Source organism: Oncorhynchus kisutch, linkage group LG16, assembly GCF_002021735.2.
Source record: "Oncorhynchus kisutch isolate 150728-3 linkage group LG16, Okis_V2, whole genome shotgun sequence".
Taxonomy (NCBI): Eukaryota; Metazoa; Chordata; class Actinopteri; order Salmoniformes; family Salmonidae; genus Oncorhynchus; species Oncorhynchus kisutch.
The window spans coordinates 12,399,322-12,424,189 of NC_034189.2; the positions used below are offsets into that span (position 1 = coordinate 12,399,322).

General features: G+C 45.1%; 1 protein-coding gene across 1 annotated transcript in view; it reads left to right on the plus strand.

Moving 5' to 3' along the window:
- Positions 1-23,529, plus strand: part of LOC109880159 (collagen alpha-6(IV) chain) — a 238,446-nt gene extending 214,917 nt beyond the window's left edge. The window contains 12 exon segments of the mRNA XM_031791790.1: positions 1,274-1,337; positions 5,543-5,725; positions 5,936-6,043; positions 6,308-6,499; positions 13,192-13,308; positions 14,696-14,857; positions 15,103-15,201; positions 15,526-15,672; positions 16,283-16,399; positions 17,723-17,914; positions 18,224-18,510; positions 18,829-23,529. Coding sequence (XP_031647650.1) covers positions 1,274-1,337; positions 5,543-5,725; positions 5,936-6,043; positions 6,308-6,499; positions 13,192-13,308; positions 14,696-14,857; positions 15,103-15,201; positions 15,526-15,672; positions 16,283-16,399; positions 17,723-17,914; positions 18,224-18,510; positions 18,829-19,086 — 1,926 coding nt within the window. The 3' untranslated portion in view covers positions 19,087-23,529.
- The last annotated feature ends 1,339 nt before the right edge of the window (positions 23,530-24,868 follow it).

Here is a 24,868-nt window from a genome sequence, read left to right on the forward strand (position 1 = left end):
AAACCAAGATAGACCACACAGACTGTTGTTTCAAATTGGAACAAATTAGTCATAGTGGGCAGAACAAGTAAGGCGGTGGGCAGAGCCAAGCATGAGCTAGCGAGATCCTATTGGCGCGTTCTAGCAAACATTTGAATATTTCCATTAGGGAACGCCTACTCTATGAAGTGAACATGTGCAATAACTCAATTCACCTTTGCACTCCTTCTAAACCAAGCACATTTTTAAAACTTTGGTAAAGGGTAACGTCTAGAAAAATGTGTCTACTCTGTACGTAACAGATTATAGTTTTGGGAACAGAAAACTGTATTGAGATCAAAGGTTTCATCAATGAGAAAATTAGCAGAATATCGGCCAAAATCCATCACGTTCTATCTTCACCCACTGCCAGCCACTGGGCTTCCTCTCACTACCATATTTGGTAGTGACCTTAAACGCCAAGCAGATGCTTCACATTTATACATCCAGTGAAATATCTGTCTCATTGTTCTATTTGTGGTGGAATCTTTTGTTTAGACATGTAGCTAGCTAGCTAAACAATGAACCGGCATAATCCCAATTCATACTACTACAAATACAAACGTTGTCATAGCTGTAGTATGAATCTGCAGGTAGCTAAATCTAACCAACTAGGTTCAATGTTAGCTAGCTAACAATGTGCTATAACTAGCAATGCAAATGTTTTCTGATTTTAATAATATTACTACACAGATCATACACTTAACGTTAGCTAGCGAACCAGCAAGCTAATGTTTGCTAGCTAGCTAACAGTATGCTTTAACTTGCAATCAAAACCATTTCTGACAAGATTAGAAACGTATAATATCTGAAAATGTAGCGAGACTCTTACCCGTATACATGGATGCATGTTAAATGCTTTCGGTCTTCCGTGAAGCAAATTGTTTTGCAGCTACATCTTTGCTACATCTTTGTAGCTACATCTTGTTTGGCCAGCGTTGTGTCAAGTCACTCCGGTTCACACTGACCGTGGCGTGTGCAGAAAGTATCCCATCACAACTTTTTCCAACTGATCTGTTGAAAGCGCCTGCTAAATTCAGGGCATCAATGTTCTTGAGAAAAGTAGAAAAATGTTTGTAGTTCTCAACGGCTAACGTTATATCTTTCGAAGACTCTGTGCCATTTCTGCTTAAAAATGCATTTGAATACAAATCAAAATGTCTCTTGTGAAGTAGTGACTTGTGACATACGCCTAGCTTCCTGAAACGGTAACATATTTAGAAGTGCCAGTTGATGTTGCTGTTTTTTTCCGTAGGGTGACGATGGCAGGCCTGGTTTCCCTGGTAACCCTGGAGTCCCTGGTCAGCCAGGTGCTAAAGGTGAGTGGCTGTCACCTGTCTGTCGTATACCTACCTGCGATGCTCTCTTCTCTGTACCATTCTCTTAAACTCTGAAGGGTTGGAAAAGGTTCGTAAGAAAGCATTTCCCTGTACAGTCTACAGCAGCTGTTTTCGGCCCCATGTGATAAATACAATTTTATTTTATTTCATGGTCTCTTCTCTGTGCCATTTTTTAATGTACATTTTATTTGACCTTTATTTAACCAGGTAGGCCAGTTTAGAACAAGTTCTCATTTACAACTGCGACCTGGCCAAGATAAAGCAAAGCAGTTCAACACATAAATCAAATCAAATGTTATTTGTCACATACACATGGTTAGCAGATGTTAATGCGAGTGTAGCGAAATGCTTGTGCTTCTAGTTCCGACCATGCAGTAATATCTAACAAGTAATCTAACCTAACAATTTCACAACAACTACCTTATACACACAAGTGTAAAGGAATGAATAAGAATATGTACATATAAATATATGAATGAGCGATGGCTGAACGGCATAGGCAAGATGCAGTAGATGGTATGGAGTACAATATATACATATGAGAGTAATGTAGGGTATGTAAACATTATATAAAGTGGCATTGTTTAAAGTGACTAGTGATACATTTCTTACATACATTTTTTCATTATTAAAGTTGCTAGAGATGAGTCAGTATGTTGGCAGCAGCCACTCCATGTTAGTGATGGCTGTTTAACAGTCTGATGGCCTTGAGATAGAAGCTGTTTTTCATTCTCTCGGTCCCCACATTGATGCACCTGTACTGACCTCGCCTTCTGGATGTTAACGGGGTGAACAGGCCGTGGCTCGGGTGGTTGTTGTCCTTGATGATCTTTATGGCCTTCCTGTGACATTGGGGGGTGTAGGTGTCCTGGAGGGCCGGTAGTTTGCCCCCGGTGATGCGTTGTGCAGACCTCACTACCCTCTGGAGAGCCTTCCGGTTCTGGGCGGAGCAGTTGCCGTACCAGGCGGTGATACAGCCCGACAGGATGCTCTCGATTGTGCATCTGTAAAAGTTTGAGTGTTTTTAGTGACAAGCCAAATTTCTTCAGCCTCCAGCCTTCTTCACCACGCTGTCTGTGTGGGTGGACCATTTCAGTTTGTCCGTGATGTGTACGCCGAGGAACTTAAAACTTTTCACCTTCTCCACTACTGTCCCGTCGATGTGGATAGGGGGCTGCTCCCTCTGCTGTTTCCTGAAGTCCATGATCATCTCCTTTGTTTTGTTGACATTGAGTGTGAGGTTATTTTCCTGACACCACACTCCAAGGGCCCTCACCTCCTCCCTGTAGGCCGTCTCGTCGCTGTTGGTAATCAAGCCTACCACTGCAGTGTCGTCTGCAAATTTCATGATTGAGTTGGAGGTGTGCATGGCCACGCAGTCATGAGTGAACAGGAAGTACAGGAGAGGGCTGAGAATGCACCCTTGTGGGGCCCCAGTGTTGAGGATCAGCGGGGTGGAGATGTCGTTACCTACCCTCACCACCTGGGGGCGGCCCGTCAAGAAGTCCAGGACCCAGTTGCACAGGGCGGGGTCAAGACCCAGGGTCTCGAGCTTAATGACGAGTTTGGAGGGTACTATGGTGTTAAATGCTGAGATGTAGTCGATGAACAGCATTCTTACATAGGTATTCCTCTTGTCCAGATGGGTTAGGGGGTTGTGCAGTGTGAACGGACCTCTGACACTATCACAGTGCAGGTGCATTTATACAGAGACTTGATTACACACAGGTGGATTGTATGTATCATCATTAGTCATTTAGGTCAACATTGGATCATTCAGAGATCCTCACTGAACTTCTGGAGAGAGTTTGCTGCACTGAAAGTAAAGGGGCTGAATAATTTTGCACGCCCAATTTTTCAGTTTTTGATTTGTTAAAAAAGTTTGAAATATCCAATAAATGTTGTTCCACTTCATGATTGTGTCCCACTTGTTGTTGATTCTTCACAAAAAAATACAGTTTTATATCTTTATGTTTGAAGCCTGAAATGTGGCAAAAGGTCGCAAAGTTCAAGGGGGCCGAATACTTTCGCAAGGCACTGTAAATACAGTATGGGGATGAGGTAGTTGGATGGGCTATTTACAGATGGGCTATGTACAGGTGCAGTGATCTGTGAGCTGCTCTGGCAGCTGGTGCTTAAAGCTAGTGAGGGAGATATGTGTCTGAGAGACTGCCAGAGGTCCAGACAACAGGCCCTCCGATTTGACACACTGAACTCTATCAGAGAAGTAGTTGGTGAACCAGGCGAGGCAATCATTTGAGAAACCAGGGCTGTTGAGTCTGCCGATAAGAATGTGGTGATTGACAGAGTCGAAAGCGTTGGCCAGGTCGATGAATACGGCTGCACAGTATTGTCTCTTATCGATGGCGGTTATGATATCGTTTAGGACCTTGAGCGTGGCTGAGGTGCACCTATGACCAGCTCTGAAACCAGATTGCATAGTGGAGAAGGTACGGGGGGATTCAAAATGGTCGGTAATCTGTTTGTTTACTTTGCTTTCAAAGACCTTAGAAAGGCAGGATAGGATAGATATAGGTCTGTAGCAGTTTGGGTCTAGAGTGTCTCCCCCTTTGAAGAGGGGGATGACCGTGGCTGCTTTCCAATCTTTGGGAATCTCAGATGATACGAAAGAGAGGTTGAACAGGCTAGTACTAAGGGTTGCAACAACTTCTGCAGATAATTTTAGAAAGAGAGGGTCCAGATTGTCTAGCCTGGCAGATTTGTAGGGGTCCAGATTTTGCAGCTCTTTCGGAACATCAGAAATCTGGATTTGGGTGAAGGAGAAGTGGGGGAGGTTTGGGCGAGTTGCTGTGGGGAGTGCAGGGCTGTTGACCGGGGTGGGGGTAGCCAGGTGGAAAGCATGGCCAGCCGTAGAGAAATACTTACTGGAATTCTCAATTATAGTTGATTTATCGGTGGTGACAGAGTTTCCTAGCCTCAGTGCAGTGGGCAGCTGGGAGGAGGTGCTCTTATTCTCCCTGGACTTTACAGTGTTCCAGTACTTTTTTGAGTTTGTGCTACAGGATGCAAATTTCTGCTTGGAAAAGCTTGCCTTAGCTTTTCTAACTGCCTGTGTATATTGGTTCCTAACTTCCCTGAAAAGTTGCATATCATGGGGGCTATTTGATGCTAAAGCAGAACGCCACAGGATGTTTTTGTGCTGGTCAAGAGCAGTCAGGTCTGGAGAGAACCAAAGGGCTATATCTGTTCCTGCTTCTAAATGTTTTGAATGGGGCATGCTTATTGAAGATGGTGAGGAAGGCACTTTTAATGAATAACCAGGCATCCTCTACTGACGGAATGAGGTCATTATCCTTCCAGGATACCCGGGCCAGGTCGATTAGAAAGGCCTGATTCTCTTAACTGTTGTCTCTTCCCTGTGATGGTCTCTTCCCTGTGATGGTCTCTTCCCTGTGGTGTTCTCTTCCCTGTGGTGGTCTCTTCCTTGTGGTGGTCTCTTCCCTGTGGTGGTCTCTTCCCTGTGGTGGTCTCTTCCCTGTGGTGTTCTCTTCCCTGTGATGGTCTCTTCCCTGTGATGGTCTCTTCCCTGTGGTGTTCTCTTCCCTGTGGTGGTCTCTTCCTTGTGGTGGTCTCTTCCCTGTGGTGGTCTCTTCCCTGTGGTGGTCTCTTCCCTGTGATGGTCTCTTCCCTGTGATGGTCTCTTCCCTGTGGTGGTCTCTTCCCTGTGGTGGTCTCTTCCCTGTGATGGTCTCTTCCCTGTGGTGTTCTCTTCCCTGTGGTGGTCTCTTCCTTGTGGTGGTCTCTTCCCTGTGGTGGTCTCTTCCCTGTGGTGTTCTCTTCCCTGTGATGGTCTCTTCCCTGTGATGGTCTCTTCCCTGTGGTGGTCTCTTCCCTGTGATGGTCTCTTCCTTGTGGTGGTCTCTTCCCTGTGGTGGTCTCTTCCCTGTGGTGGTCTCTTCCCTGTGATGGTCTCTTCCTTGTGGTGGTCTCTTCCCTGTGGTGGTCTCTTCCTTGTGGTGGTCTCTTCCTTGTGGTGGTCTCTTCCCTGTGATGGTCTCTTCCTTGTGGTGGTCTCTTCCCTGTGGTGGTCTCTTCCTTGAGATGGTCTCTGGTGGATTAAATTGAAATTGCAACCGACTTTCTGTGGCTTGGTTTACCTGTACCGTGTCAGTGTAAAGGTTTTGTATTGGTTAAGTTCTTACTTGTATCTGTATGGTCCTCAGGGGAGAGAGGTGACTCATCCGGCTACCCCGGAAGTCCCGGAGCTAAAGGTGAGTCCGGAACCCCCGGTTACCCAGGTGGCCAAGGTGCTAATGGCGCCCCCGGCGACAACGGTTTCCCAGGGGGCCCTGGGTTCAGCGGACAGAAGGGAGAAGCGGGAGTTCCTGGAAGACCCGGACTCTTGGGTGAGTAGTGGTGATGATGATGTCACAGGACGTGATGTCATAAATATCACACAGATTAATCATGTCACAGGGAAGTGATATTTAAACAATTTAGAAAAGGTGGAATAAGAAAGAACAAAATATATATATACTGTATATATTAACCCCCTCATCCTCATTCATCATTTTCTATGTTCCTGGTTATGTTTTTTGGGGTCCCCCTCCTCTCAGGTACCCCTGGTTTCACTGGGGCTAAGGGTCTGAACGGATACCCAGGAGGAAGAGGTCTCGACGGGACGACTGGCCGCCCCGGGTCCCCTGGATCATCTGGAGAGAAAGGTTTGTCGGACACACACACACACACCACACACACAAACACACAAACACACAAACACACACACACACACACACACAAACACAGAAATACGCTCACGCACACTCAAACACACACACATTACAGTTTGTAATACAACATCATTGGCCTGAGAGAAAATCTGTCTTTCCCCTATTTAACTGAAATGGCCTCTGACAATGTCATAACTTCAGTACAATGTCCCTTATTGGTGTCGATGTCATGATGCAATAATCATGTTCCTTCTCAAGGTCTGTCGGGATCTCCTGGTCTTGATGGACTCAACGGACTGGCTGGACCGAACGGTCTACCAGGAACCCCGGGTTATAGTGAGGAGGGGCGCCCCGGCACCCCTGGAGCGGCCGGTTTGAAGGGAGAGAGGGGATCCTCCATCCCAGGACCCCCGGGATACAACGCGGAGAAGGGAGCGAGAGGAGAGTCAGGTGAGAAAGATTCATCAATCAATCAAATTCATTTTATAGAGAAAGATCAATCAATCAAATACATTTTATAGAGAAAGATCAATAAATACAATTTATTTTATAGAGAAAGATCAATCAATTCTTAAAATGTATTTTATAGAGAAAGATTAATCAATCAATACAATTTATTGTATAGCCCTTTTTACATTATTAGTTGTCACAAAGTGCTTTCTAGATACTCCCCCCTAAAACCCCAAAGAGCAGGCAACGCAGAGTAAATAGCACAGATGAGCAGAGATGAGTAACCTCGAGTAACCTTGAGTAACCTTGAAGAGTCACATGATGATCCTAGCCCAGGGGTGGGCAAACCTTTTGGCTCAAGGGCCACACTGAGTTTATGAAACCAAGTGAAGGGCCATATGCTATATGCATGGTAAAACATGTGAAGCCTTTATTCATTCTCACATTGACATGCAATTACTAGTGTGCTGTAGATGTACATATTACTAGTGTGCTGTAGATGTACATATTACTAGTGTACTGTAGATGTACATATTACTAGTGTGCTGTAGATGTACATATTACTAGTGTACTGTAGATGTACATATTACTAGTGTACTGTAGATGTACATATTACTAGTGTACTGTAGATGTACATATTACTAGTGTACTGTAGATGTACATATTACTAGTGTACTGTAGATGTACATATTACTAGTGTACTGTAGATGTACATATTACTAGTGTACTGTAGATGTACATATTACTAGTGTACTGTAGATGTACATACGCTTGCAGAACAATTCTACCCTTGTTTTATGTGAACAAATTGTTCACAATTATTAAACTTTTTTTTTCACCAAAAATGTATAACATCACAGACAGTCAAACACACATACAGATCCTGTATCTCGACCAATCAAACTTACAGTCACAATATGCAAACATAAAAATAGATATATTATATGACTGGAGACATGCAAAATGTAACAGCAGATGTGTAAAAAAAAACGATTCTAAAATTTGAGGGAAACATATAATACGAGCATCTGGTTCATCTGGAATGGTCTGTTTTTGAAGCATATTAAGGAACAATTCTCATCTCCATTGTGAGCCATATTTACAGTTATCCAATCACCTCAGCCCAAATCTGACTGAATAAGTGTTCGTTGTCAGATGTGTGGGGACACGTGACCTGTATCCAAGTGCATTGCTGGGTAATTCTCTCTGCATAACCATCAACATGAAAAAGCATAATCCTTGCCTACCCCGGTCACAGTTATTCAAGTCTTAATGGTCACCTCTCTTGGCAAGGGCATCAGTCTGGTGTCATCTTGGATGTAGAGATTCTCAGAACACCTGACAAGTGGTCACTTGCTAAATTTGACCTCTGACGGGATTTGTGGTAAATTCATGACTGTGAATGTGGACCCGAATAAAACAATCATTCTTTGTTTTTTTTTATGTTTGGAAACTTCGTTTCATTCTGGGAGCCATAGAACTAGTCTATTGTTGCTGTTTTGTACTTCTCTTTCAAAGATCTGTCACATTGAATGTCGATGAGCTACAATTGTGTGTCTGGTGGTGTTTTCTCACTGTTGAAAGACAAGGGGCATGAAACAATCTCCATCATGGTGAAGCCTGAGGAGCTGCGGGAAAACTCAGCATGCAGGTCGATCAAAGTGCTACTGTCTGTCTCAGTGCGGCACTGCGATGGGGCCGTTTTCAGTGAGGCACTGCGATGGGGCCGTTTTCAGTGTGGCACTGCGATGGGGGCGTTTTCAGTGTGGCACTGCGATGTGGGCGTTTTCAGTGTGGCACTGCGATGGGGGCGTTTTCAGTGTGGCACTGCGATGTGGGCGTTTTCAGTGTGGCACTGCGATGTGGGCGTTTTCAGTGTGGCACTGCGATGTGGCCGTTTTCAGTGTGGCACTGCGATGGGGGCGTTTTCAGTGTGGCACTGCGATGTGGGCGTTTTCAGTGTGGCACTGCGATGGGGGCGTTTTCAGTGTGGCACTGCGATGTGGGCGTTTTCAGTGTGGCACTGCGATGTGGGCGTTTTCAGTGTGGCACTGCGATGTGGCCGTTTTCAGTGTGGCACTGCGATGTGGCCGTTTTCAGTGTGGCACTGCGATGTGGCCGTTTTCAGTGTGCCACTGCGATGTGGCCGTTTTCAGTGTGGCACTGCGATGTGGCCGTTTTCAGTGTGGCCAGTGTCGGGAACATGAGTGAGAGAGCGGCTGCTCATTTGTCTGGAGAGCAACATAAGTTTAGTCTTGAAGACTTTCACGTGGGAATACAGTCGAAGCCCAAAAACACCACTTCCCTGCAGTTTCACGTTCAGATGTTTCAGATGCCCCGATATGTGCACACCGAAAGCAAAGTTGCCCAGCCGGTCTGTGTCTTTCAACTCAGAGAAGTCGTCAGCTTTACCAACCGTATCAAGGAACATACCCATCTCCCCTCTCAGTTCCCACACGGCTAAATGTTTTCCCAGGCTTAGTCGGCGCACATTTGAATGGGACAACAAGTCCTGGTGCTCTGCCTCTGTGTCATTGAGCAGCTAAATGAACTGACGATGGTGAAGACTCATTGTCTGTATAAAGTTGACCTGACGATGGATAAGCCTGTATACAGTGCCTTGCGAAAGTATTCGGCCCCCTTGAACTTTGCGACCTTTTGCCACATTTCAGGCTTCAAACAAAACATTTTTTTGAAGAATCAACAACAAGTGGGACACAATCATGAAGTGGAACGACATTTATTGGATATTTCAAACTTTTTTAACAAATCAAAAACTGAAAAATTGGGCGCGCAAAATTATTCAGCCCCCTTAAGTTAATACTTTGTAGCGCCACCTTTTACTGCGATTACAGCTGTAAGTCGCTTGGGGAATGTCTCTATCAGTTTTGCACATCGAGAGACTGAAATTTTTTCAGATTCCTCCTTGCAAAACAGCTCGAGCTCAGTGAGGTTGGATGGAAAGCATTTGTGAACAGCAGTTTTCAGTTCTTTCCACAGAGTCTCGATTGGATTCAGGTCTGGACTTTGACTTGGCCATTCTAACACCTGGATATGTTTATTTTTGAACCATTCCATTGTAGACTTTGCTTTATGTTTTGGATCATTGTCTTGTTGGAAGACAAATCTCCGTCCCAGTCTCAGGTCTTTTGCAGACTCCATCAGGTTTTCTTCCAGAATGGTCCTGTGTTTGGCTCCATCCATCTTCCCATCAATTTTAACCATCTTCCCTGTCCCTGCTGAAGAAAAGCAGGCCCAAACCATGATGCTGCCACCACCATGTTTGACAGTGGGGATGGTGTGTTCAGGGTGATGAGCTGTGTTGCTTTTACGCCAAACATAACGTTTTGCATTGTTGCCAAAAAGTTCAATTTTGGTTTCATCTGACCAGAGCACCTTCTTCCACATGTTTGGTGTGTCTCCCAGGTGGCTTGTGGCAAACTTTAAACGACACTTTTTATGGATATCTTTAAGAAATGGCTTTCTTCTTGCCACTCTTCCATAAAGGCCAGATTTGTTGATTGTTGTCCTATGGACAGAGTCTCCCACCTCAGCTGTAGATCTCTGCAGTTCATCCAGAGTGATCATGGGCCTCTTGGCTGCATCTCTGATCAGTCTTCTCCTTGTATGAGCTGAAAGTTTAGAGGGACGGCCAGGTCTTGGTAGATTTGCAGTGGTCTGATACTCCTTCCATTTCAATAATATCGCTTGCATAGTGCTCCTTGGGATGTTTAAAGCTTGGGAAATATTTTTGTATCCAAATCCGGCTTTAAACTTCTTCACAACAGTATCTCGGACCTGCCTGGTGTGTTCCTTGTTCTTCATGATGCTCTCTGCGCTTTTAACGGACCTCTGAGACTATCACAGTGCAGGTGCATTTATACGGAGACTTGATTACACACAGGTGGACTGTATTTATCATCATTAGTCATTTAGGTCAACATTGGATCATTCAGAGATCCTCACTGAACTTCTGGAGAGAGTTTGCTGCACTGAAAGTAAAGGGGCTGAATAATTTTGCACGCCCAATTTTTCAGTTTTTGATTTGTTAAAAAGGTTTGAAATATCCAATAAATGTCGTTCCACGTCATGATTGTGTCCCACTAGTTGTTGATTCTTCACTGACGATGGATAAGCCTCCTTGCCTGTATAAAGTTGACCTGACGATGGATAAGCCTCCTTGCCTGTATAAAGTTGACCTGACGATGGATAAGCTTCCTTGCCTGTATAAAGTTGACCTGACGATGGATAAGCCTCCTTGCCTGTATAAAGTTGACCTGACGATGGATAAGCCTCCTTGCCTGTATAAAGTTGACCTGACGATGGATAAGCTTCCTTGCCTGTATAAAGTTGAACTGACGATGGATAAGCCTCCTTGCCTGTATAAAGTTGACCTGACGATGGATAAGCCTCCTTGCCTGTATAAAGTTGACCTGACGATGGATAAACCTCCTTGCCTGTATAAAGTTGAACTGACGATGGATAAGCCTGTATAAAGTTGACCTGACGATGGATAAGCCTCCTTGCCTGTATACAGTTGAACTGACGATGGTTAAGCCTGTATAAAGTTGAACTGACGATGGTTAAGCCTGTATAAAGTTGAACTGACGATGGTTAAGCCTGTATAAAGTTGAACTGACGATGGATAAGCCTGTATAAAGTTGAACTGATGATGGATAAGCCTGTATAAAGTTGAACTGGTGATGGATTAGCCTCCTTGCCTGTATAAAGTTGACCTGACGATGGATAAGCCTCCTTGTCGGTATAAAGTTGAACTGAGGATGGATAAGTCTCTTTGTCCATATAAAGTTGAACTGACGATGGATAAGTCTCCTTGTCCGTATAAAGTTGAACTGACGATGGATAAGGCTCCTTGTCGGTATAAAGTTGAACTGAGGATGGATAAGTCTCCTTGTCTGTATAAAGTTGAACTGACGATGGATAAGGCTTTAAACTTCTTCACAACAGTATCTCGGACCTGCCTGGTGTGTTCCTTGTTCTTCATGATGCTCTCTGCGCTTTTAACGGACCTCTGAGACTATCACAGTGCAGGTGCATTTATACGGAGACTTGATTACACACAGGTGGACTGTATTTATCATCATTAGTCATTTAGGTCAACATTGGATCATTCAGAGATCCTCACTGAACTTCTGGAGAGAGTTTGCTGCACTGAAAGTAAAGGGGCTGAATAATTTTGCACGCCCAATTTTTCAGTTTTTGATTTGTTAAAAAGGTTTGAAATATCCAATAAATGTCGTTCCACGTCATGATTGTGTCCCACTAGTTGTTGATTCTTCACAAAAAAATACAGTTTTATATCTTTATGTTTGAAGCCTGAAATGTGTCAAAAGGTCGCAAAGTTCAAGGGGGCCGAATACATTCGCAAGGCACTGTAAAGTTGAACTGACGATGGTGAAGACTCAATGTCTGTATAAAGTTGACCTGACGATGGATAAGTCTCCTTGTCTGTATAAAGTTGAACTGACGATGGATAAGCCTCCTTGTCTGTATAAAGTTGAACTGACGATGGATAAGGCGCCTTGTCTGTATAAAGTTGAACTGACGATGGATAAGTCTCCTTGTCCGTATAAAGTTGAACTGACGATGAATAAGCCTCCTTGTCTGTATAAAGTTGACCTGACGATGGATAAGCTTCCTTGCCTGTATAAAGTTGACCTGACGATGGATAAGCCTCCTTGCCTGTATAAAGTTGACCTGACGATGGATAAGCCTCCTTGCCTGTATAAAGTTGACCTGACGATGGATAAGCTTCCTTGCCTGTATAAAGTTGACCTGACGATGGATAAGCCTCCTTGCCTGTATAAAGTTGACCTGACGATGGATAAGCCTCCTTGCCTGTATAAAGTTGACCTGACGATGGATAAGCTTCCTTGCCTGTATAAAGTTGAACTGACGATGGATAAGCCTCCTTGCCTGTATAAAGTTGACCTGACGATGGATAAGCCTCCTTGCCTGTATAAAGTTGACCTGACGATGGATAAACCTCCTTGCCTGTATAAAGTTGAACTGACGATGGATAAGCCTGTATAAAGTTGACCTGACGATGGATAAGCCTCCTTGCCTGTATACAGTTGAACTGACGATGGTTAAGCCTGTATAAAGTTGAACTGACGATGGTTAAGCCTGTATAAAGTTGAACTGACGATGGTTAAGCCTGTATAAAGTTGAACTGACGATGGATAAGCCTGTATAAAGTTGAACTGATGATGGATAAGCCTGTATAAAGTTGAACTGGTGATGGATTAGCCTCCTTGCCTGTATAAAGTTGACCTGACGATGGATAAGCCTCCTTGTCGGTATAAAGTTGAACTGAGGATGGATAAGTCTCTTTGTCCATATAAAGTTGAACTGACGATGGATAAGTCTCCTTGTCCGTATAAAGTTGAACTGACGATGGATAAGGCTCCTTGTCGGTATAAAGTTGAACTGAGGATGGATAAGTCTCCTTGTCTGTATAAAGTTGAACTGACGATGGATAAGGCTCCTTGTCTGTATAAAGTTGTGTGTGTGTCAAATGTAGTGAGTGTAGTATTTTTTAAATGCATTATGTATGATTATATGTGAGTTACGATTTTCGGCCTCATCTGACTCATTCCGTGTGTGTGTGTGTGTGTGTGTGTGTGTTTGTGTGTGTGTGTGGATGACCTTAACTCTTGTTTGGTTGTCAGGGGGTCCTGGTATGACGGGCTTCCCAGGTCTGCCTGGTCGTCGTGGGGAGACAATCGGCTCCAATATCCCTGGACCTCTGGGAGACCCAGGCCTGCCCGGACTCGATGGAGGAGAAGGTAGTTTAACCCTTTATTTAGCCTTTTATAAAACAATAGATTATATTCCTCTCTCTCACTTTCCTGCTCCTTCTTCCATCTCCTTCTATTCCTTTCTACTCCTCCCTTCTTCTTCTCCTTTCTACTTCTTCTCCTCCTTTCTACTTCTCCCTCTCATCTTCTTCTCCTCCTTTCTACTTCTCCCTCTCATCTTCTTCTTCTCCTTTCTACTTCTCCCTCTCATTTTCTTCTCCTCCTTTCTACTTCTTCTCCTCCTTTCTACTTCTCCCTCTCATTTTCTTCTCCTCCTTTCTACTTCTCCCTCTCATCTTCTTTTTCTCCTTTCTACTTCTCCCTCTCATTTTCTTCTCCTCCTTTCTACTTCTTCTCCTCCTTTCTACTTCTCCCTCTCATCTTCTTCTTCTCCTTTCTACTTCTCCCTCTCATTTTCTTCTCCTCCTTTCTACTTCTCCCTCTCATTTTCTTCTCCTCCTTTCTACTTCTCCCTCTCATCTTCTTCTCCTCCTTTCTACTTCTCCCTCTCATCTTCTTCTTCTCCTTTCTACTTCTCCCTCTCATCTTCTTCTTCTCCTTTCTACTTCTCCCTCTCATCTTCTTCTCCTCCTTTCTACTTCTCCCTCTCATTTTCTTCTCCTCCTTTCTACTTCTCCCTCTCATCTTCTTCTCCTCCTTTCTACTTCTCCCTCTCATTTTCTTCACCTCCTTTCTACTTCTCCCTCTCATCTTCTTCTTCTCCTTTCTACTTCTCCCTCTCATCTCATTGTCTTCCCTCCATCTAAATCCAGCTCTAACCACTCTATCTCTGTAGCTAGTTTACTGCGTGTTAAATGGTTAACATCTCCTCTCCCCTCCTGTCTGTTCCTCCTGGGTTTCCTCTTCTCCTCCCCCCTCCTCTCTATTCTCCTCTTTTTATTTTGTATTTAACCAGGTAGGCCAGTTGAGAACAAGTTCTCATTTACATCTGCGACCTGGCCAAGATAAAGCAAAGCAGTGCGACACAAACAACAACACAGAGTTACACATGGAATAAACAAACTTACGGTCAATAATACAATAGAAAAAGTCTATATACATTGTGAGCAAATGAGGTGAGATAAGGGAGGCAAGGCAATAAATAGGCCATGGTGGCGAAATAATTACAATTTAGCAATTAAACACTGGAGTGATAGATGTGCAGGAGATGAATGTGGAAGTAGAGATGCTGGGGTGCAAAGGAGCAAAAAAATAACAGTATGGGGGATGAGGTAGTAGTTGTCTGGGCTATTTACAGATGGGCTAAGTAAGTAATCTATCCTTCTCTTCCCTCCATCTAAATCCCAAACTCTGTCGACCTTTATACTGTAGCTAGTTTACTCTTGTGTTAACTGTTTATGGTGGGTTCCTCTAGGTTACGGGGGTCCTCCAGGCCCCCCAGGCCCACCGGGGCCCAGTACGGCCCAGGGAGACAGGGGTGACGCTGGGCTACCTGGCTTCCCCGGCACCCCTGGGAGACGTGGAGACCCTGGAGGTCCCGGTGGCTCAGGAAGGGAAGGCAGCCCTGGGTTCAATGGTACGGGGAGGACTCTTGTTTGTTGACCACTCAATGTAATATCAACCAGAATGTGACGTTGATTTGACGTCTGGATTCAAAGGTACAGAGATGATTATGTTGATCTGAAACATGTACAGTTTATTGGAGGGACACGTCGGTCGACCACTCAATCAATTATCAACCAGAATCAGATGTTGATCTGAGGTCTTTGCCCAGGGGTTGGTGTAGCAAACCATGTCTGATGTTGTTGTTGTGTTGCCTAGGAGAGAGAGGCGACTCTGGGTACAGTGGAGTGTCAGGAACCAAAGGCTACCCTGGAGATCCAGGATATTACGGAGGGAAAGGACCCAAAGGAAGGAAAGGTGAGAGACGTCTCCTTTTACCATTGACCTGAACACATAACACCGGTCTTTGTCAATTTGATAAATTATGTTATAGAAGATTTATCTTGAGTCTCATCTCTCTCTCATCTTTCTCCCTCTTTCTCTATCGCTCTCACCTCTCATCTGTCTCTCTCTCATCTCTCTCTCTTCCACCTCCTCCTATCTCTCACTCTCTTCATCCCTCCATCTCCATCTTTCTGATCATGTGTGCGTTTGCTTCCTCCACACACATCTCTATCGCTCCCCCCCGCCCCTCCCCCCACACGTTTGTCTCCCATCCTTCCTCATCCTCTCTCCCTCTAGGTCCTTCTGGTCGTAAGGGGCCCCCAGGTATAACTTTACCGCCCTCGATCTTCGAGACTCCCTATGGAGACTTGGGAGGCCCTGGGCTCAACGGAGCTCCAGGGGCCATGGGAGAACCAGGCAATCCCGGCATTCCAGGCAGAGGGGGTGAGTAACCTACTAGGAACAGCCTGGCCGACTAGGCAGAGGTCATGAGTAGAGTAACCTACTAGGAACAGCCTGGCCGACTAGGCAGAGGTCGTGAGTAGAGTAACCTACTAGGAACAGCCTGGCCGACTAGGCAGAGGTCGTGAGTAGAGTAACCTACTAGGAACAGCCTGGCCGACTAGGCAGAGGTCGTGAGTAGAGTAACCTACTAGGAACAGCCTGGCCGACTAGGCAGAGGTCGTGAGTAGAGTAACCTACTAGGAACAGCCTGGCCGACTAGGCAGAGGTCGTGAGTAGAGTAACCTACTAGGAACAGCCTGGCCGACTAGGCAGAGGTCGTGAGTAGAGTAACCTACTGGACTGGATGGAAGAAAACGTACCCACCAAAGTTTAGATTGGAATCCACACTGAATTTACACTCGTTTTACTTGCTTCAAAACAGTTGCGATGGATTCAGTCAGTGTGGAGTCTAGGTTAACCAAAGTTACCCATAGTTACCCCTGATCTAGGTTCAGTTAAACCGTCATCCAATCTTAACCTCAACCAGGTAGGTAGTTAAACCTAATACTGTCCTTGGATCAGTGTTCTGTATCTTCCACCTTTGTTCCAGGTCCTAAAGGCAGGCCCGGGGCGGTGGGGAAGCTGGGGAGGAACGGAGGGTCAGGTCTGGATGGACCTCTGGGAGACCCTGGTTCTCCTGGTTTCCCTGGACCTTCCGGATCACAAGGTGTGTGTGTGTGTGTGTGTGTGTGTGTGTGTGTGTGTGTGTGTGTGTGTGTGTGTGTGTGTGTGTGTGTGTGTGTGTGTGTGTGTGTGTGTGTGTGTACGTGTTTATCTATACTTGTGGGGACCAGCAGTCAGTAGAGCTGTGTGGGTAAACCACTGAGGAAGCCAAGCCAATACATAATCCATATAACAACCTATGTTGTGATAATTGCGGTGTTTGCTCTATAACCCGATACTCCACTGTGATGTACAATAAGGCAGAGACAACAAAAAGACCACAGTCACGCAGTGGAGGAATAAATTCAACTACACGTACGTTTGTTTCTTCACAAAACCGGAGAGCAACATCTGTCCAGTGAAGTCCACAAAGCCAATATTGCATGTAACAAACAGCTGTATGACCTGCAACACAGTCAAACAAGTGAATGTTATCAACAGTTGACTACTGTTGAGAACTGATTGAGAACCACAGGGAGTTACTGCAAGTCAGCACAAAGACAACAGGAGCACTGCCTCTGCTATTCCAGCACCATTTACACTGAGACATGTAAACATCATCAAATCAACAAGGCTATACATGCTTGGTTTAATACACTGAAAACAAAGTTATAAGCACGCGTGAGAGAAAGAGATGCCGATACATGTAAAGTCTTACAATGCTCTATAACCGCATCATAATGCATTATAGCTCAAGGTACTTAAGAGTTACCCAACATTTAAACATGTAGCACTCCTCTCCTCTCCTCTTCCCTCTCTTCTTCCCCCTCCTCTTCTCCTCTCCTGTTACCCCTCTTCTTCCCCCTCCTCTCTCCTCTCCTGTTACCCCTCTTCTTCCCCCTCCTCTCTCCTCTCCTGTTACCCCTCTTCTTCCCCCTCCTTCTACTCTCCTGTTACCCCTCTCTTCTTCCCCCACCTTCTCCTCTCCTGTTACCCCTCTTCCCCCTCCTTCTCCTCTCCTGTTACCCCTCTTCTTCCCCCTCCTCTCTCCTCTCCTGTTACCCCTCTCTTCTTCCCCCTCCTTCTCCTCTCCTGTTACCCCTCTTCTTCCCCCTCCTTCTCCTCTCCTGTTACCCCTCTTCTTCCCCCTCCTCTCTCCTTTCCTGTTACCCCTCTTCTTCCCCCTCCTTCTCCTCTCTCTTCTCCTCTCCTCCTCTCCTTTTCCACTCTCCTCTACACACCTTTCCCCCCTCTCCTCTCTTCCCCCTCTCTCCTCTTCCACCTCTCCTTTTGTAACTCCTCTTCTCCCCTACCCCCCTCTCTCCTTTCCTCTTCCCCCTCCCCCCCTTCTTCTCCCCTCCTCTCCTTCTTCTCCTCTCTCCCTCAGGTCTGCCTGGTAAGCCTGGTCTGCAGGGTCCCTCTGGCAGTGTGGCCCGCAGCAGGAGTGTTGGTTTCACCCTGGTGAAACACAGTCAGAACAACCAGGTACCCATGTGTCCCCAGGGCATGTCCCGGCTCTGGGAGGGATACAGTCTGCTGTACGTAGAGGGGCAGGAGAAGGCACACAACCAGGACCTCGGTCAGTCACACACACACACACACACACACACACACACACACACACACATACACATACACATACACATACACATACACATACACATACACACACACACATACACACACACACACACACACAGAGAGACCTACAAATCTTGCAGAGAGATAATCTTTATATCCCTCCCTCTCAATCTCTCTCCTCTCTCCTCTCTCTCCTCTCTCCTCTCTCCTCCCCCCCTCTCCTCTCTCCTCTCTCTTTCTCCTCTCTCTCTCTCCTCTCTCCTCTCTCCTCTCTCCTCTCTCCTCTCTCCTCTCTCCTCTCCCCCAGGTATGGCGGGCTCCTGCCTCCCCCGTTTCAGCACTGTCCCCTTCCTCTACTGCACGCCCAACGAGATCTGTTACTACGCCAGCCGCAACGACAAGTCCTATTGGCTGTCCACCACTGCGCCCATCCCCATGATGCCGGTGGGAGAGGAGGCCATCAGCCAGTACATCAGCAGGTGCTCCGTGTGCGAGGCCATGTCCCAGGCTGTGGCCGTCCACTCCCAGGACCTCACCATCCCCACCTGCCCTGCTGGCTGGAGGTCCCTCTGGATCGGGTACTCCTTCCTCATGGTGAGTGATGTGGGATTAAAGCCAGATTCAATCCCCGGTGTGTTGTAGAGCACTTTTGACAGTGCACCTTTCAAAGGCAATATTCCCACATTCTCAGAGATCACATTCATGGTAAACGCTGCAGATCTCAGCTCAATCGTAAATGACCTTTAAATATCAAGCACGGTACAGTGTGCCTCGGATTGAATCCCAGACAATATTTGTAACTAAAATGTAAAGTTATTTCACTACACAATAACCCCAGTCTAAACCACCATTGTGAAACTAACACCCAGGACTTGTCTGGGTCTCTCCCTCTCTCCTTCCCCCCCCATACAGCACACAGCTGCCGGGGCAGAGGGCGGAGGCCAGTCCCTTGTTTCACCCGGCTCCTGTCTGGAAGACTTCCGCGCAACTCCCTTCATCGAGTGTAACGGGGCTAAGGGCACCTGCCACTTCTTTGCCAACAAGTACAGCTTCTGGCTGACCACGGTGGAGCCTAACCGCGAGTTCAACCCCCCTCCGATGGACACGCTGAAGGGAGGCAACCAACTTAGCAGAGTCAGTCGCTGTCAGGTCTGCAGTAAGATCTTGTAGCCGGGAGAAGAGTCGAAGATAGAGAGATAGAGAGAAGAAATGGAAAACACAGAGACTGAAACAACAAAAGAGAGGGTGATGATTACTTCTCAGAAAGAAAAAGAGAGAGGAGGTAAAAAATTAAAAAACATTCCCCCTTAAAAAAAATGATTGACCAGATGACTGACTAAATTTAAGCACCGTCCCCTGCTTCATCCCAGGATCTCACTTGGGGTGTAAAGGTGTCCTGAAGAGCTGACGAGGGCACTTCTGTGGGTTTATGATGCGTGAATATCGATGTTAGAGAGAGGGGGATGGATATAGAACGAGAGAGAGAGAGGGAGGGATGGAGAGATGTGGGGTCTGGGTTTTGATTGCTCTGCACTAGGATATCACTGACAGTGTTGCTAATATGTGTCTTTATGTGGGTGTTTTATCGTTACTATGGCTACGTGGTCTGAAAACATTCACGGCTACCTAGTGCAACTGCAAACCAACCCTTCGGACCACACTGAACCGTTTCCCCTTCCTGGCTACGTCCCAAATGCCCCCCTATTCCCTATATAGTACACTACTTATGGCTTGGGCTCCATAGGCCTCTGGTCACAAGTAGTGAACAATACAGGGTTCCATTGGGACAGATCTCTACCATAACAACTACAGTCATCAACCTGAGAGACCTGCTATACTGTACATACCTATTTACTGCTAGCCAACCACTTTAACACACACACACCAATGATATCTTTGATATCTGAGATACAGTAAGACTCTATTACCAATATGTCTTATTTTTATGTTACCCGACTCCGGGACTCAACTTGACAACAGTTTGGAAAAAGGCCCTTTTAAAATACTAGAATGATTGGCATAGATAGTGAGACAACATCGTCCAATGACGAATCACAGTATTAGAACAAAAACAATTGGTCCTAAGAGACCATGTATGTGAATGTATTGCACTGATGTGAATTGCAATAATGGGTAAGATATAAATGTCAGTCCGTCTGTAACAGTCAGTCCGCAACGTTTGACTTGTCAATCAAACGTGTGCCTTTTCAGTTTAGCTATAGTGACGGACGGTGAAGATTTAGGTTCACCACCACAGAAACAAACCTATCAGCTCCTCGATTCACTGCTGGCACACCAATCAGCAACAACAAACGCACATGATTATTATGGTTATTTCATCTCACTCCACAATGTATGTTTCCGCCCACAGTGAGATCCTGATAGTTGTGGAAAAGGGTGGGACTTGTAATGCAAATGTACTATAACTGCCACAGAGCGGACAGGACACTACAAGAGCGTTGGGCCAGTAACCGAAATGTTGCCGGTTCGAATCCCTAGCTAATTATGTGACAAATCTGCCGATGTGCCCTTGAGCAAGGCACTTAACCTTAATTGCTCCTGTAAGTCACTCTGGATGAGAGTGTCTGCTAAATTAGTAAAATGTCAAATTAAAGTTGCTTAATGGCAATTACATTTTCCCAAGACAAACACAAATGTTCGGGGAAACAGATATAGAGCACTGCTACTTTACTTCAACTCTCTCGCTGACTCTGGAATGGGTGACCAAGCTGATAGTACGATGCACCAAATCATACTTATTTAAAACCGTCATATTCTGCAGGGTTTCACTCACTCACTCTACTCACCTCGCTAGCCTATATCTGCTCACCTCGCTAGCCTATCTGCTCACCTCGCTAGCCTATCTGCTCACCTCGCTAGCCTATCTACTCTCCATGTTTTGTGACCAAAATGTTTTTAGTTTTTTTATAAAAACCCGCCACCCACCATGCTCAAGCCAAAACATACAAGTACGCAATAACCGCTTGGAAGGCATCCCAAATAAATTGATTTTGTCCCCCCACACCAAACGAGATCACGACACGCAGGTTAAAATATCAAAACAAACTGTGAACTATTTGTTAATTTGAGGACAGGTCAAAAAGCACTAAACATTTATGGCAATTTAGCTAGCTAGCTTGCAGTTGCTAACTAATTTGTCCTATTTAGCTAGCTTGCAGTTGCTAACTAATTTGTCCTATTTAGCTAGCTTGCAGTTGCTAACTAATTTGTCCTATTTAGCTAGCTTGCAGTTGCTAGCTAATTTGTCCTGGGATATAAACGTTGAGTTGTTATTTTACCTGAAATGCACAAGGTCCTCTACTCCACCAATTCATCCACACATAAAACGGTCAACCAAATAGTTTCTAGTCATCTCTCCTCCTTCCAGGGGCGGCAGGTAGCCTAGTGGTTGAGCATTGTGCCAGTAACCAAAAGGTTGCTAGATCAAATCCCCGACCTGACAAGATAAAATCTGTCGTTCTGCCCCTGAACAAGGCAGTTAACCCACTGTTCCTAGTCCGTCATTGTAAATAAGAATTTGGTCTTAACTGACTTGCCTAGTTAAATACCATTTTTTTAAATGTTTAAATCCAGGCTTTTTCTTCTTTGGACTTTATATGGCGATTGGTGATACCACGACGACCAACCGAACTAAGTCAATCTTTCAATCACCCACGTGGGTATAACAAATGAGGAGATGGCTCGTGGGTATCTGCTTCTATAAACCAATAAGGAGATGGGAGAGGCAATAATTTAATAACATGTATGTGTACATTTATTTTGCAACGCTCGCACACACGGCACAAGTGGTGTAGTCAGCATGTTAGAATGTTTGTTATTGTACAGAAGCTTACTATACATTTTTATCAACGTTAAGGCCTATTGTGTTCTGGTAGTCCCTATCTGCTGTCCTTAGCCTGTTTTGTTAATGGCCACGTTCCAGAGCCGACTACATTTAGGTTCCAGAGCCGACTACATTTGGTTCTAGAGCTGACTACATTAGGTTCCAGAGCCAACTACATTAGGTTCCAGAGCTGACTACATTAGGTTCAAGAGCCGACTACATTAGGTTCCAGAGCCAACTACATTAGGTTCCAGAGCCGACTACATTAGGTTCCAGAGCTGACTACATTTAGGTTCCAGAGCTGACTACATTAGGTTCAAGAACCTACTACATTAGGTTCCAGAGCCGACTACATTAGGTTCCAGAGCCGACTACATTAGGTTCCAGAGCTGACTACATTAAGTTCCAGAACCTACTACATTAGGTTCCAGAGCCGACTACATTAGGTTCCAGAGCCGACTACATTAGGTTCCAGAGCTGACTACATTAGGTTCCAGAACCTACTACATTAGGTTCCAGAGCCGACTACATTAGGTTCCAGAGCCAACTACATTAGGTTCCAGAGCTGACTACATTAGGTTCCAGAACCTACTACATTAGGTTCCAGAGCCGACTACATTAGGTTCCAGAGCCGAGTACATTAGGTTCCAGAGCTGACTACATTAGGTTCCAGAGCCAACTACATTAGGTTCCAGAGCTGACTACATTAGGTTCCAGAGGTGACTACATTAGGTTCCAGAGCTGACTACATTAGGTTCCAGAGCCGACTACATTAGGTTCCAGAGCCGACTACATTAGGTTCCAGAGCTGACTACATTACAGACGCCTACCAGATCTCACAACACCTGAATAGGTGATTAACATATCAGCTGTTCACATTCTATGATCTAGCAATCTGATTGATGCCTAACTGCGTAGTCGATGAGTTGGCTCACAACCATTGGTTGGTGGTTGATGCAAAGCAACACCTGGAATGTAGGAGGCCTGGAACGTGGCCATTGTCGCTGAATTTATGTTAAAGGTACTGGGTGACTTAATAAATTGTAACCACTATGACCACTATGTCTATCACATAGGCCCATCTCTCGTTGGTAGCCCTGAGTACATTATTTGTCCTCATGTGTCATTGTTTTGTCTGTAATCTAGATTATAATTATTTTTACTTCACAGTATGTATCCCCTGTATCAAAAGTTATTTACAAATACATTTGACAAAATACAAAAAACTAAAACATTCCTCTACAACCCATGGCAAAAATGTGTAGAATTGCAGGAAATTAAACTAACATTTAAAGATGGGGCCAGTACAATCAAAACAGTCTGTACATTCGACGGTAGGAACGGATATATGTTTTTATATGGAAATACATACAGTACTATGATTATATTTGAATGACCCAAAAGGATAAAACACATTTTTATTGTCGCTCTTTTGACACAGTCCTCTGATGGTAAATAAATTCCACCATCTTTAAAAGGAATTTTGAGAAAACCGGAATATTTATTTTTCTTCATACAAATCCACATTTGACATGTATAACAGAAACAGCCTACAATGATTATGCAGTTGTGCTACATTTTCCTCAAAGAGGATAAACAACAGAATTGAATGAGTCTGAAATGTGTATTCTTGTGTTCACACTGAAATAAAGTATTACAATTTAATCAGATTAAAAAAGAATGATTAAGATTATGTGAGAACAATGTAACTAAATTATAGACCACCAATACAAATAAAATACAATTTTATTGGTCACATATTTAGCAGATGTTATTGTGGGTGTAGCGAAATGCTTGTGTATCTACTGTAGCTCCAACAATGCAGTAGTATCTTAACAAATCACAACAATACACACATCTAAAAGTAAAAGAATGGAATTAAGAAATATATAAATATTAGGACGAGCAATGTCAGAGTGGCATTGATTAGAATACAGTAAAATACAGTATGGCTATTTAACAGTCTGATGGCCTTAAGATAGAAGCTGTTTTTCAGTCTCTCGGTCCCAGCTTTGATGCACCTGTACTGACCTTGCCTTCTGGATGATAGCGGGGTGAACAGGCCTTGGCTCGGGTGGTTGATGTCCTTGATGATCTATTTGGCCTTCCTGTGACATCATGTGCTGTAGTATAGGTGTCCTGGAGGACAGGCAGTGTGCCCCCAGTGATGAATTGGGCAGACCGCACCACCCTCTGGAGAGCCCTCGGTTTCGGGGCAGTACAGTTGCCGTACCAGGCAACGATACAGCCCGACAGGATGCTCTCAATTGTGCATCTGTAAAAGTTTGTGAGGGTTTTAGGGGCCAAAACAAATTTATAAAGGCTCCTGAGGTTGAAGAGGCACCGTTGCGCCTTCTTCACCACACTGTCTGTATGGGTGGACCATTTCAGATCGTCAGTGATGTGTACGCTGAGGAAATTGAAGCTGTCCACCTTCTCCACTGCCGTCCCGTCGATGTGGATAGGGGCGTGCTCCCTCTGCGGTTTCCTGAAGTTCACCATCAGCTCCTTTGTTTTGTTAATGTTGAATGAGAGGTTATTTTCCTGGCACCACTCCACCAGGGCCCTCACCTCCTCCCTGCAGGCTGTCTCGTCTTTGTTTGTCATCAGGCCTACGACTGTTGTGTCGCCTGCAAACTTGATGATTGAGTTGGAGGCGTGCGTGGCCACGCAGTCATGGGTGAACAAGGAGTACAGGAGGGGGCTGAACACACACCCTTGTGGAGCCCAGTGTTGAGGATCAACAAAGTGGTGTTGTTTCCTACCTTCACCACCTAGGGGCGGCAGGTCAAGAAGTCCAGGGCCCAGTTGCACAGGGCAGGGTTCAGACCCAGGGCCCCGAGCTTAATAATGAGCTCGCCAGACTATTTACATTGACCCCCGCCCAGTCGTTTTGTACACTGCTGCTGCTCTGTTTATTATCTATGCATAGTCACTTCACCCCTATCTGCATGTACTAATTACCTTGACTAATCTGTACCCCCTGTATATGGCCTAGTTGTTATTTTATTGTATTACTTTTATTATTTTTTAAACTTGATTTGGTAAGTATTTTCTTAACTCTTTCTTGAACTTCACTGTTGGTTAAGGGCTTGTAAGTAAGCCTTT